The sequence below is a fragment of the Podarcis pityusensis genome (assembly GCF_964106645.2).
Source record: "Podarcis pityusensis genome assembly, chromosome: 1".
NCBI lineage: Eukaryota > Metazoa > Chordata > Lepidosauria > Squamata > Lacertidae > Podarcis > Podarcis pityusensis.
Window position 1 is genome coordinate 132,032,377 of NC_138028.1, and position 14,920 is coordinate 132,047,296.

The window sequence follows — 14,920 nt, forward strand, 5'->3', positions numbered from 1 at the left end:
GTTGACTGTGGGCCTGCTTTGCCTGCTTGAAGTGACTCACTTAAACTGCTGGTGCAGTCTAATATCACAGCAGTCTCAGGCCACTCTGCTTTCACTGTGGATGCCTTTGCATCTAATGCTTCTGTTTTGGACATTTGTAGAGATGCAGCTTGATCTTCTCCAAGTGCCTTTGTTTCTTTTTTGTTGCTTCTCTAAATCCCAAGCTCATTACAAGCTTGACATGTCTGCATCTGCTGGTGCTTCTTTTAGGAGATGTGTGTTGCAGCAGGTGGTTCCACAGAGCTGCATGTGTTTTTCTTCACCTATGCTTATCTTGGGACTGCTTGAGTGTATTCCATCTGATGGACAGACACCATAGAAAATGGTCCATTGTATTCACCTGAAAGGTGTCTGTCCCCATGTTGTTCAGTCTTCGTTCTCTGTCCCCAGCTGTTGCATTTCCTGCCTTTGGGCATGAGGTGGCAGCATAGCCCATCTCATGGGCATATGTCAATGAAAACCACCTTTCAGGTGACTGTTGTAGACTGTTCTCTAACAGAGGAAATCCTATACCCAGTAGAGTGTTCCAGAGGTTAAGCACATGGGAGATTGCAAAGATCCCCGAGGTTGGCAAACTTCTGATCCCCTTCTGACCCCTCTAGCCAAATGGTGAAGCTTTACTTAAGAGTAGAAGGAAGGGAAGTCCCGCGGTAGTCTGGGTGTCTCCTGCATCCCACCCATGGAATGGAACACGGGTCACTTTCTGTAAAGGTTCCTTCGGCTGGGTGTGCCAGAGGCATCCAGCCTCACCCATTTCCTTTGGGCATCTGAAACACATTTATGTAGAAGTCTGTACAGTCGTTTTCTGCTAATTTTGACGTGACAGGTTTGTGTCATGTGCGCCTTTGTTTCTTTGCCTCCGCTAATGCTCTCTCTTGCTTGCTCATGAGACTGGAAGTAGGGAGGAGCTGGCTGGTTTGTCAGAGTTTGATCATGTGTCACTATTTGTTCTGGACAAGGGGGGGGGGAGAGTTAACCCACTGTAAGTAAAGGTAAAGGGGCCCCTGACCATTAGGTCCAGTCGTGGCCGACTCTGGGGTTGCGGCGCTCATCTCGCTTTATTGGCTGAGGGAGCCGGCGTACAGCTTCTGGGTCATGTGGCCAGCATGGCTAAGCCGCTTCTGGCAAACCAGAGCAGCGCACGGAAACGCCGTTTACCTTCCCGCCGGAGCGGTACCTATTTATCTACTTGCACTTTGACGTGCTTTTGAACTGCTAGGTTGGCAGGAGCAGGGACCGAGCAACGGGAGCTCACCCCATGGCGGGGATTTGAACCGCCGACCTTCTGATCGGCAAGCCCTAGGCTCTGTGGTTTAACCCACAGCGCCACCCGCGTCCCTAACCCACTGTAGCCTCTAGCAAAAGGAGCCTTCACAGCAAGTGAGCAATGTTTCAGTTTCCGTTTATGCTGAAATGCAGTAATAGCATGTCAGTGTGAGTGCTTCAAAGCACACACTGAACCAGCTTCTGCACAAAACTCTTCTTACATTAGTGAACATGCTTAAAGGAATGTGTATGCAGATCAAGTTCTCCTGCGATCAGTAGAGCAGCATGCAGATCTGAGAGCATCTTTTTTTCTAGTTCTAAAGTATAAATGGTAAAGGTAAAGGGACCCCTGACCATTAGGTCCAGTCGTGACCGACTCTGGGGTTGTGACGCTCATCTTGCTTTATTGGCCGAGGGAGCCGGTGTACAGCTTCCAGGTCATGTGGCCAGCAGGACTAAGCTACTTCTGGTGAACCAGAGCAGCGCACGGAAACACTGTTTACCTTCCCGCCAGAGTGGTACCTATTTATCTACTTGCCCTTTGACGTGCTTTCGAACTGCTAGGCTGGCAGGAGCAGGGACCGAGCAACGGGAGCTCACCCTATCGTGGGGATTCGAACCGCTGACCTTCTGATTGGCAAGTCCTAGGCTCTGTGGTTTAACCCACATCGCCACCCATGTCCCACAAAAATATAAATGTATAAATGGATAGTATAAATGGATTTTCCCCTGAATAGGACTACTTACTCTACCTAGGAACTTTAACAGACGAACGAAGCATATGATTATTTTTTATTATGTGGTAACACGATTTTTCTTTCAGGTATGTAGCAATGAAGCCACCTGCATTTGTAACTATACCTGGGCAGGGACAGATTGTAGCATGCATGACCCCAAAAGGAAAGAAGAAGCAGAGAAACCAAATGGACCAAAGGGTTTGTGTAATTTCAGTTTTTCTTCCCACCCCCAACTCTTATATAAGTACATTTTTGAGCAGGAAAATTTGGAGCAAAGTGCCCATGTACAATGCAGGGGTGTGTGTGTGTGTGTGTGTGTTTCTAGGTAAATAGCATTTATGCTAGGTATGCTAGGTGAAAAGCATTTATGCTTTTACCTGTAGCGTTCCAGAGGTGCTCACAGAAAATCATTACCTACTGTGAAAACTTTTTAGCTGTTGCCTTTTCTGTTTAATGACGTAGATCTAGGTAATATATTCTATTTGAAACCCATTGATAATCTTATATCCCAGTATGGCAAGGGGTTTGTTTGTTGGTTATTTCTATTTTTGATATATTATAACCATGACAAGAATGCTTCAATCCTTTACAAATCTCTATTAGAGTTAAGTTCGGTATAGGGGAGGCTTACATTCTTAGGGGACATCTAATGCCATTTACCACACAATCTTGCGCATGTCTATTGAGAATTAAGTCCTGTTTAGTACTGTGGGGACTTAGCAGGAGTAGCAAACAAAGTTGCAGTTCTGTTTCACGACAGCTTCCACCATCCCTTGCCATTGGTCATAGTGGCTGGGCTGATGGGAGCTGGGAGGGCACCACGTTGGCCACCCCTCTGCCGCCTTAAATGTTTTGCCCAGTTATGCTATGGAGTCCCTTCTTTCATATGACTTCCTGAAAGTTTTTTGTAGACTATATCGCTGAAGAAAAGTAACAAAAGCATCAAGAAATATTCCAAATTTTAATTATTCTTAATTTTTTTGCATGCTGAAAATAGATCTTTGTTTTATTGTTGCGTGCTTAGCAGGCTTTAAAGTTTGGGTTTTTTAAAAGCCCTTTGAATCTATTAACCATAGCATCCCTAAAACCCAGTATTAAAAAGTGAACCAGCCGTAGCTTGACTTTTTTTGGGAAATTGGTTTTAAATTTTCTCATTGTCAGTGCACCCTCTTACATTTCCCATCTTTTAACCTCTAGAATTTGGCAGGCCGTTTTTTATTTACAATATAGCCCAGAATAGAGAAGCTACTGTTTTTCAATGTATGGATATTTTTACTGGGTTGTGTTTGTTCGTTGTTGTGAGTATTTTGAAAATCTGTATTAGTACTTGAAGTTGATTAAAGTATGGTAGATACACCACTGCATGCAGAATTTACAGTGCATGCACTTTATTATAACATTATCAGTTTCTCTTAACAAAAGAAATAAACATTGGATCCTAGTGGTAATTCAGCATACAGTGGTGCCTCGCAAGACAAAATTAATTCGTTCCGCGAGTTTTGTCGTCTTGTGATTTTTTTCATCTTGCGAAGCACGGTGTCGGGAAAGTTTTGGAAAAGCTTCAAAAATCACCAAAGTCTTTAAAAACCTCAAAAAAGGCTACCACACCGCGTTCTATGAGTTGCTCCTCGAAGTCAAGTCACAACTGTATTAACGGTGTTAAGAAAAAGGAAACAAACTTGCAAGACGTTTCCGTCTTGCAAAGCAAGCCCACAGGGAAAATCGTCTTGCGAAGCAGCTCAAAAAACAAAAAACCCTTTCATCTAGCGAGTTTTTTGTCTTGCGAGGCATTCGTCTTGCGAGGTACCACTGTATTAAACTTTTAAAAGTTTTGTAAAATATTAAAGCAAAGTTTCCAGAGGAAGAAATTTGGAAATAGTGCTTGGTACCTCATTCAGTTTGGGAAGTTGGCACCCCATGCTTACTGTAAATCTCTACACTGATCTTTTTCAAGGGCCTCCTAATAGTGAGCCACAACATAGGAAGAAGGATAAGTTAAAGCTATCTCTTTGTCCAGTCTTACCACCTTCCTAAATGGATGGTCCAACAATGTAGAATGTGCAATCCCTAGGGATTCTGTTCTCTAGTGGGAGGGGCAGTTGCCATCTTCCAGTTTTATTCCTCCTTAGGATACCGTTGGCAGACTTTCAGTGAGCCATTCCTGCTATGAGGTGAGTCTTTATTTCCTGATTCCTGTTTCTAAACCCTCTTAGAAATAATAATAATAATAATAATAATAATAATAATAATAATAATAAAAGAAATGGGTTGGAAAATGCTTTGGGAATGTATAAGAAAGAAGGGCATTTGTAACTCGGAATACAAAATGAATCAAGATCCTAGATTCAGGTTAATCGAGACCTGATAGAGAGAGAGGAGGAGCCAGTCAGATTGAATGGGACCAATATGAGGAGGTGTGCTGTGTAGCATTAGGAAGAGAATTAAAACCAGGGTCCAAAGAAGAGACATGTGCTGTGTACATGGCAGAGAATTGTGCATACAAGCCAGGACTTTGATTCTCAATTTCACTGTAGCAGTTCTCAATGCTGAAGAGCAGTTTGAAAGGCAGCTTTTATCTTTGGCAGTGTGGTGTGCTAATGCATAATTGGGCAGCAAAACTCTGTTTGCATATCCATACTTGCTTGCATACTTTTCTTGTATCCCAATGAAAAAATTCCCAATGATGGTCCATTATCTAAGGATCAAAATGCCCTAGATCTGAAAAGATAATCTGCTTTTGATTTATATTCTGCAGCATTCCAGCATATGCCACTAATTTTTATTTTACTTCTTCATAGCCAACCAGTCACTTATTTAAAAGCATTCATGAAACAAAAATATTTTCTGAAAGAAATAGGTTAGAAATCATGCTTAAGATTAAGGTGACAGGGATTCTGTTATGAGAACCTTAAACCTGTTTAGCTGTATTTGGGACTTATGAATAGGTGAACATATAAAATTATATTCTGAAATCAGAGTGCATTCGACATTCAGACAAAAATATCAAACTCTTTCATTACATAACATTTTTCTCTGCTCTCCCTATCTTTAAAATTGTGAGCATTCAGCAAAACCTTAACAAGATCTTCAAAGAAGTACTGTATCTGTTAAGTGTTTAACCATGTAAATCAGAAAAAAACCAGATTTGTAGGGGGTTTTTTTAGATTTGTCTTATAGATAGATTGTCTTATCAATTATAATACCATATATTTATGCATTTTGAATTATTACAGATGTTATATAAACCAGTAAGTTATGTTAAGATAATTGATTAACTTCTGTTCCTGATGCATAATTGCATTTCTGTCAGAACTTATCATCCATCAGTTGCTTTTTCATTTTTCTGTATTCCAGGATCTAAAATCAGTGTCAGTTTCAGATATAGATAAATACACTGAACTCTGAAATATATAATTAGCCAGAATGTCTCTAATGGATTATAATAAAAGTTAAACTATTTTTCCTGAAAAGCTAATTTTCAGTGGGCTATGGTAACAAATTTAACTGTGAAATCAGGATAATTTGCCAACATTTTGTAATTAGATATCCATATTTCCCAAATTCATCTAAGAATAGAGCTTCTATCTAAAACACAATTTAAATTCAAAAAATCTTTACCCTTCTAGTTGTTTCTGTAGTTGTCTGTAACCAATACTACAAAATTAGGTATTAGTGTGGAGGTTCCATGGTTTTTGTTCTAAATTGTAGTTCAAACACACCAAGCCAACCCAATTTGAACTTTAAAATATGAGAGACAATGTTTTATTCTTTCATGGAATGGCTTCCTATCTCTGTGAATGAAATAATCAGTACAAGTAATGAGTCACAGAGATAAAAACCAAAGCCTGAATAATGATTGCATTTCTAAGCATGATAAAGATAGAAGGAATTTATTCAAAAAAAGAAATAAACTACATTCAATATAATAGTTGGGACTCTTGAAGAAGAATAAATGTCAAGAAAAATTATAGGGTGGTGTCCAAAGAACATCCTTAAGGACTTGTGCGTGGTCAGTGGGAGTTTTGACCTGCACTACATAATAAATGGTTTTTGAACCTTTGGTCACTACCAAAAGATGATTGCATGCAACACAGGGAATGCTGCTAGAGTTCAAAGCATCGCTGACCCTAAAAACTAGTAATACAGTTCTTTAATCCTGGCCCTACTTTTTCAAGAGTTGTTGTCCCCAAACAATTACATATTTGGGTGTTACGTAATAGACCAAATAGACCAAGTCATGTCCCTAATCTTGGTGTGCTAAAGAAGAATGTTTTCTGGGTAGCTTGTAGGAAAGATAAGAAATTTGATTTCATTTGTGCTGGATTCTGGAGACGGTAGAGGAAGGTAGAAAGCAGGGCTGAGACCTTCCTTCTCTTTAAGAATGAGCTAAATAGGTAATTAAGTGTCTTCAGATAAGTGCAACATCTATTAATTCCATTGTTTCCACTTGGAAATATATTAAAAGTTAAAAATAAACTAGTGGTCTTTTTATTTGTCTCTAACATTTCCTTGCTGTTCCCTGCAATCATAAGTAGGCCTTATAATGAAATATGACAACATAGAAACATAGCTGTCAACTTACAGATTTGAAAATAAGGGACCAGCAGCCTTGAAAATAAGGGACCAGCAGCCAAAATAAGGGACTTGCAGCCTCACCTGCTCTAGGCACTCCAGTCTTCCTGTCCTGCAGTCTGGTCAAACATGCTGGTAGCTTCAAGAACACTGTCCAACCAACTTTGTAACCAGAGGTTCAACTGAATAGAATCTGAATCACATGCACCACAAGGCCTATGCAGCCTCAACTTAAGATGGCTCCCCGGCCTGGCTTTGCACTGCAAAGTTTGCAGCAGCACTTGCAACAAAATGGCGTCCAGCATTCAAAAAACCCTTCAGCTTGCATTAACTAGCCACACACAAGGCATGCAAGCTCCACCCCCCAGTCGTTCTTAGACTTCTTATTGGGTGAGCAACACAGCCAAGCAACACAGTTGGAGCCTCCCTCCTCCCTGGCCGGCAGGGAGGGAGGGAGAGGAGCTGCTTCCTTTGAAATTTAAGGGACATCATTTAAGGGACATTTAAGGGACATCCATCAATAAGGGACAGCAGCGGGACATGGCGCTGGAATAAGGGACTGTCCCTTCAAATAAGGGACACTTGACAGCTATGCATAGAAACCTTTAGAGAAAGTGGTAGCCGTGAAGTTTATATGATGCCCAAGTTTGGTACATCTTCCAGTAACATTGCTACTTGGAATGCTGACTTCCCATAAAATTGGTCAAGATGCTTCGCCTTGCATAACGAAACGTAAGGTGCAGTGAAGAATACACCTGGAATCAAAGGACAAATTCGGCCCATAGTAAGAGAGCGCCAGGAATTTTCAGCCGTGTTTCTAAAACACTCATAAATGTAAACAACGCATTTCTTGTGTGCTTGGCTTTATTGGTCGGTATGCAGTATACCTGTGATGTTACAAAATAGTTTCGTTATTTGTGAAGGTTTAAAAATCGTGTCCCCTCTTAAAATGGAAATGGGTACTGTATTGTGTAGGCTGAGAAAATATTTATAAATTCTGGGAGGCCCAAGCCATGGAGGGCATTGCCATAGAGCTTTAATGGCCTTTGGCGATATGCATATCTGCCGTTCATTCTTTACAACAGGAGACCCATGCACACACCTCCCATTTACAGTCTATCCCCCTCTTCCCCAGAATCCTGACCGCTTGTTCTCAGAGCAAGTAACCCTACATGCCAGACCGTGTTAAGGAAAGGAATGGCTGCTTTAATATATATAGAACATGAATGGTTTTCTTTCTTTTAATGACCAGTGTGTTGCAGTGTATGGAGCTGAACGCCAGCTTGGGTGGTTGGGTGGGGGGAAGCAAGGAGAATACAGAACTCCATTCCCCCGCATGTGGCTGCACCCATGGGGGCACGGATCACACCTATTATTTACAAAGCACTGCTCAGTTACAAAATAGAGGCAGCTTTTAAATAGGTGACGTGCATCACATTCAGGCAGATATAATCTCTGATAATTCCGTAATTCTAAATGGCTGTAAAAATCAAATGAAAGAAAGTATTTTTTATCATTTTGGGGTGCCATTTAAAATTCTTCTTTTCAGACATCTGTGTACATGATGACTTGCTTTTTAAAAAGTGTTCCCTTTTCCCTCTATACAGTGAGCATGGCCACTAACAGACTTATAGGTGCAGTGGCAGGGACCATTCTGGCCCTGGGGGTGATTTTTGGAGGCACAGGGTGGGGAATAGAGTAAGCATATTTCTTAGTCTAAGAGTTTCATGTTTGGTGCCTAGTGTGTGAGGTAACTGTACGCATCTGAGCCCTCTGTGTACTATCCCATTAGCTTTGTGTTCTGTGGTGACCGTATTTGTCATGTGATTTGGATGTCTGTGTCATGTGATATGCTCATGCAGTGTTTAACCCTCTCCTGTCTGGGACAATGTGGGGCATAAAACAATGTATGTGAATCTTATATAATGCAGTTCGATGTTTACATGTTTTCTATGCTCTAAATTATATAAAAAGATTTTTTTTAAAAAAAAACACTAGTCATTGCCAAATGCTTTCTAATAGACAACTTAAGACTATTTGATAAAATTTGGTTTATTGCCATTGGAATTAAGTGTAACAGTACGTAAACAATCCAAGTTGAATAATAAGAAAGTAGAATTGCTTGGGAACAATAGCCAGCTTTTAATAACTGTTGACTCTTCTTTCCCTAGGGTTTTTAGTAGGCCTAGACCAATAGTGTTCCATGTTCCATGTTATGCTCTGATTCAGTAGGGAAGATCTGTACATGAAAACAGGCTTCTGCACATAAAGCCAACAGATAAACAGATATTATTGCTGGATGTGTAGCCTCATCTGTACCACAAAGCTCATCTGGCCTGGCTAGAGGTGTCTTTTGATGTTTATCTGAAGTCATCTGTTACACGTGTCTAAAGATGGATTGGGGCTTTAAAACTATATGGATATTTGCTATATTATAGTGAGATAGATCAGTTTCTGTTATGAACACATTGATTGACATTTATGCCATCCATCCATGGGATTAGAAATAGATACGGGATAAAACCATTTGGTATTCTTTGTGGAAATATATCACAGACCAGGTTTAACCTTTCATTTCTTTGTGTTTCTTTTCATTTTTAACAGTGAGCAAGTCACCTGTATTTTGCTGACTGTTCCCTTAAACACAATCTCTTTTTTTAATAGGGTCAACAAGTTATTTTGCTACTATAATTTCTATAATAATTTTTAAATGTATCTGCACACTCTGTGTATCAGCCTCAGGTTATATAATGGCAGGAAGTTTCAAGGACACTGGTTTTGTATATCCATGATTTTCTATCATTTGTCTTACATTAATGACAGTAGAGTTTGTATTATTATTATTATTATTATTATTATTATTATTATTATTAAAAATAGAGTTAAGGAAGTTCATAGAAAGTAGGTTTCCCATCTGCTCCACGCTTCCCCCAAGAGGAAGGAGGCTGGTTTGAGGAGAAGGGGACAGGAAACTCAACATTGCATGGATTTCCTTAACTGCGAATCCTACACATTGTCTACTCGTAAGCGAGCCCTGTTAATTTGAGCCGGACTCCCAGGTAGGCGCCTATAAGATTTGCAGCCACTGATTTATCAAAGCCCAGTTTGGGGTGTTTTCCCCATCCTAGAAGTTCCCTCTGCCCTTAGTTCTGGAGCATATCCCCCCCCCCAGCCTTGCTGAGTAATGCAGGGAAGGGAGGCAACAGGAACCATTCCTCCTGTGTATGTATTTAAATTAACTTACTTCAATATGCACATAGTCATTTCTGGTAATAATGATTATAACAATCTGAATTTTTCAAAGTCTTCTTTGATTTGGAAATTAAGCAAAAAGGCAGAGAAAGCAGGTAGAAAGAAACAAATTTTGCATGCTAAAGTAACCCAAGCTCACCTCATTTCCACTGGCAACTCCTAGGAAGGCTGTGGAATTGCCTTTGGAGTGATAACCCAGGCTTAATCCAGACAAGACTGGGGGGCTAGAGGTGGGGAAGCTGGCTGATCTAGGAGGAGTGACGTGACTGGGACTGCACTCCTCCAAAGGACCAGCTTTGGGCGTTGGCTGTGGAATTGCCTGTGGAAGTGTAGGTGAGGTCTAGGAATGCCTTTTAGCAGCATTACATTAGTTTGTGTGGGCAAAAGGTCCTTCGGATAACTCAGTCCCAAACACATTGAGGGCTTTAAAGATTTAAGACAGCATTTTGAGTCGGGTCTGAAAATGCACGGGTGACCAGTGCAGCTGATACAGATGCTCCACTCATCTTCCTCTCATCAGCAACCAAAGAGCAGCATTCAGTACCAGCTGAAGTTCAGACTGTCCTCAAGGCAGTACCATGCACATCACATTTCAGCCTTAACTGGTGACTGCTGCATAGATTACCAAGGCAAGGTCCAATCTCTCCAGAACAGTGTTGCTATGTGATCAGCATTGATTTCCTTATAGGCAAACTCCCATTCTTGGGTGGCAGAAGGCAATCTTCAGTTCTAGAGTCCACCACATGTTTTATGCCTGCAATTTTTGTCTGCTTAATAATTTCTGGAATGTGTGCCCAGAGGTGCCCAGTGTATTTGCTTTATACAGTGTTTGCTTTCTCCTCTGTTTATAGCCACATTTGGCAAAGATTTGTTTTTTGGCAACAAACGAGGTCTGCTTTTGCGTCAGTAATCCTTGTATAGTTGCAGAATATCTGAAACACCAAACGCATCACAAAATACAGGTTATAAAAACATAACCTTTTCTCTACTATCTTATTTATTTATAATGAAGGTTACAAATCCTTCCAAGACGAATTTACAAATAGCGTCAAAATAAATTCTTTCAAACCACAATAAACAATATCAACATATAAAGTTAGCAGCATCCTTTCCCACAGGGCAGTTGGTGACAGGTGGCCTTTTGGGTGATGGAGTAGAAGAGTCCAGATGGAGTAGGCTTATTGGCCCATTTGCTTGGTTGGGTCCTTCCCACAAGGCAGTTGGTGGGGTGGGAAAGAGTCCATCTAGAGCAGGCTCTGAGGCCTCCAGGAATCCTTCCCACGGGGCAACTGATGGTGGATGAGCCTGTGGGAAGGTGAGGAAGATATTTCACCTGGAACGTTCTTTGATTTTTTTTCCCACCTGCCTTCCTGGAACTCACTCCAATGCAGCAAGGGTGAGTCTGGTGAAGTGACGGGGTTCTATGCAGAGATTGCCATCGGGCATGGTCTATTTAGCAGGGGGAGGTAACGCAGGTAGAATGTCTCTCACTATATTTGCACAGATGGACAACTGGACAGTGTCGTTCTTACAGCATCGGTTATATTTTGTGGGGAAACTGATATCAAGCAGCTCATACACACCGCCCCCACTCCCTGTCCCTCAACAGGTAATAAAATCAGATGTTCCTGTGCTAACCCTCTGTATCCAGGAGGGGAAGGGATCTAGGGATAAATTTCCTGCTCCTGGGCATTAGGACCAGGACTAAAGTGAACAGTTGCTTGCTCCACAAATTGATTTCGATCAGGTGACAATATTCGGCCTCTCGGTGTTGCAAAGCCTACATTTTCTTTAAAATACTGGTGCTACTGTTTAAATGTGAATTTTTAGCAGCAGCATGCAAACAAAAACATTTTTAGATCATACAGCAATATAAACAGAAAGTCTTAAACCCTATGTAGATATGCTTTTTCTCCCTTGTTCCCTGGGTGGTGCTCTTTTGTTATTAGGACCAGGTGTATTGAAACTAATCTCACAGCATAATGTTCTTTACAAAATTCATGTACTCTGATAAACAGTGACATTCTCTCATCGACGCACCTGGAGAGTGAAGGGGTCGAAAAGAAAGGGCTCTTGGACCCATTAGTTGCCCCTGCTTGCTCCCCTTCTGTGGTTGCTTCTTCTCCGAAAGTAATTCAAACACTGTTAGAGATTGGATATAAGCTTTTTCAAACGGTTGACTGTCTTATCAAAGCAAAAAACAGCAAAAACACCCTATGACTTCTACTATTTGAATGTTGCAGCACGGTTAGGTATATGTAATAGTAATAAGTCATAAGTTTGGATACATTTGAACTGGAGTTGGGAGTTTCAGTAACAGCAGATATTCTGGTAAGGAATTAATTTGGAAATGCAAACAGGATGGTATCCAACTAAAACATACTTGGAATTGGCCCATTAAAACCAGTGGAATAAATCCATTGATTTCAGTGGGTTTATTCTGTGTATTCATGTTTGAGCAAGAGAGAGATTAAATAAGTTTGGCCCTTTTGACAATGTTTGTTTAAAGTAACTGAATAGCACACTTATTTAAAATTGCTTGATTACATTTCCCTTGATGTGAATTAATTAAGTGGTTGGTTCTTATGTCTTTCTTCCCATAATCCTTTGTCACAGGTCCTAGCGCCACCAATCTTATAATAGGCTCCATCGCTGGTGCCATCCTGGTAGCAGCTATTGTCCTTGGGGGGACAGGATGGGGCTTTAAGTAAGCAATGCCGCATGTCTTCTCTTCAGTGGCTATGGCATATCTCTCTTCTGCTTACATCACTAAATTTTGAGTTCCTGCTACAAGATCTCCGGTAATATTTTACTGTAATAAATCTGTGTTTAGTGAAGGGGCTAAAATATGCGTTACAAAATCTCAAAGTTGTCACCAGGATGCAAAGTTGTCAAAATGGCAAAACCAGTAGATTAAGATTAATGGCCTCAATGAATGTGAGCCAGAATGCTGGTTTAAAATGGGGAAAGTACAGTGGTACCTTGGTTTACGAACTTAATCCATTCCGGAAGTCCGTTCTTAAACCAAAGTGTTCTTAAACCAAGGCGTGCTTCCCCATAGCAGCGGGGGACTCAATTTACAAATGGAACACACTCAACAGTAAGCGGAACATGTTCTGTGTCCAAGGCAAAGTTCACAAACCAAAACACCTACTTCCGGGTTTGCAGCATTCTTAATCCAAGTTGTTCATAAACCAAGCTGTTCTTTAACCAAGGTACCTCTGTACTGTCTATCTGCTTGTGCTGTTATAAACACCTTATAGGAAGTTTCCCATTATGGTAGGAATTCTAGAGTCTAGATGTACCTGCGCCTGAACATGCTCAGATTTCCAGGAACTAGAATATAAAAATATACACCAGATTGACAAATTGTATGAATTTGTACCTTCTCAGGGGATCTCTTCCAGTGGTAAAGCAGTGAGCTGCTTTAATCATGCAAAGTACAGCCCTGAAGGTTGGTGCCTCATTACAAGTCTGCTGGCAGCCTGCCCTCTGCGTTCACAGCAGGCATGGAATGATCAGCCTAGCTGTCTGAACTGATTTTTAGAGCAAAATTAGAAAATATGGAGAATGCATGGCTGTTGTCCTGTAAGCAACAGTTGGTATCAGTGCAGCAACTTGACATGACCTTGTCTTTTGAAAGTTTCTTTGTCCTCAGTGCTTCTGCTTAGCTGCTGCTTGCTAGCACAAGGGAATTTTCAGCACAGTGAAGCCATGTCGTGCATGTTACCTTGCTAGAAGTAACACAAAGCATTTGAGGGGAGGGAGGGAGATGGTTCTGATGGGTTCTCAATAGGCGTGCATTCTCCATCATGCTAGTTCTGCTGTTGAAGACTCTTGTTATGTACAGATGCATTTAAAAGATGAAAAACCGCTTTGGGTAAGGGAAAGGTTGAGACCTAACTCCTTCCCTGCCACTTTCTACTCAAACTATATATTCCCTTCTCTTCCCACCCCCCAACAGCTTCCCCCACTGTAAGGTTTTGAAATTTGCTAAGGCATTGAGATGACAAAAATTTAATACATACTAGTCAGTGCCTGACTAGTTCGTTTATGGAAATTTGTTTGCAATCTCTGTTACTCTTTTGAGAAATCCTTTTTCTCAGAGAGTTTACTTGGGAACCATCCCTTTCATTTATAAGATAACTGCTAACATTAAGATGCTGTGAGATGTGAACCGCCCTATGGATGAAGGGCAGTATAATAAGTAAATAGATAAATACATTTCACCAGTTGTAATTAGAAGTGAAGATTACTGTGACGCAATAGTCCAACAGCATCTTCAAGACACCAAGATGGCTTCCTCTCTTGTAGTATTAGAAGCATCTTCTCTATCTCTTTGCACACCCTTCCTACCAGATGGCTCTTGCTGTCAGTATCTGACAGCACAGATCATCTGGAGAGAAGGAACACTTGGATTTGTTTAAGTTCTCCCTTCCTGCATTGCAGGGGGTTGGACTGGATGTCCCTCGGGGTCTCTTCCAACTCTTCAATTCTATGATTCCACCTCCTCCATCCCTCCGCATTCGGTAGGTGATCTGCGCTATCTTTCCCTATATATAGCATTGTAGTTTGGGGAAGTTTCTGTGAATGCAGCAGCTACAATTACTGTTGCTAGGATTGCCTAAGAGCCACATTCGTTGTTGGCCCAACCTTCTGCGGGGCTCGTGCCAGATTCCTCACATACTCTTGCCTATTCACACACATGCACACACACACACACACACACACGCACACACACACACCCTGTTGCTGATCTGCACAAAGCAGGTGTTATCACACTCTCCGCTCATCAAATGATCAATCTGATATTTGTGGAGTGGATGATTTGCATGTCTTTGCCCACCCTAGTGCAGTGTCTACATAAAAATAATTATTTTGCTGCTGCCACCAAAATTGTGGAGTCTTGGTAGCAGAGCAGAAATAAATTGTTCAGAGGTTGGATTAGGTCCCCAAACTTTATGCCATGCTTCATGCCATTCAAAACATTCACTCGAAGGTGTTAGTTTTATTGAGATGAACCCCATTAAATTAATAAACCACCCATTACCCAT

At 41.1% G+C, this 14,920-nt stretch overlaps 1 protein-coding gene across 8 annotated transcripts in view; it reads left to right on the forward strand.

Moving 5' to 3' along the window:
- ADAM23 (ADAM metallopeptidase domain 23) overlaps positions 1–14,920 on the forward strand; it is a gene marked incomplete at its 3' end in the record, with an annotated part of 76,020 nt that overhangs the window by 54,792 nt on the left and 6,308 nt on the right. For 2 of the 8 annotated variants that reach the window (XM_081016590.1, XM_081016588.1), the window contains exons 24-25: positions 2,129–2,240; positions 8,222–8,312. In XM_081016590.1, coding sequence (XP_080872716.1) covers positions 2,129–2,240; positions 8,222–8,312 — 203 coding nt within the window. Of the gene's footprint in view, positions 1–2,128; positions 2,241–4,171; positions 4,214–8,221; positions 8,313–12,482; positions 12,578–14,920 lie in introns of those variants that run through there. The other 6 variants (XM_081016589.1, XM_081016587.1, XM_081016593.1 and 3 more) reach the window with 5 other exon arrangements.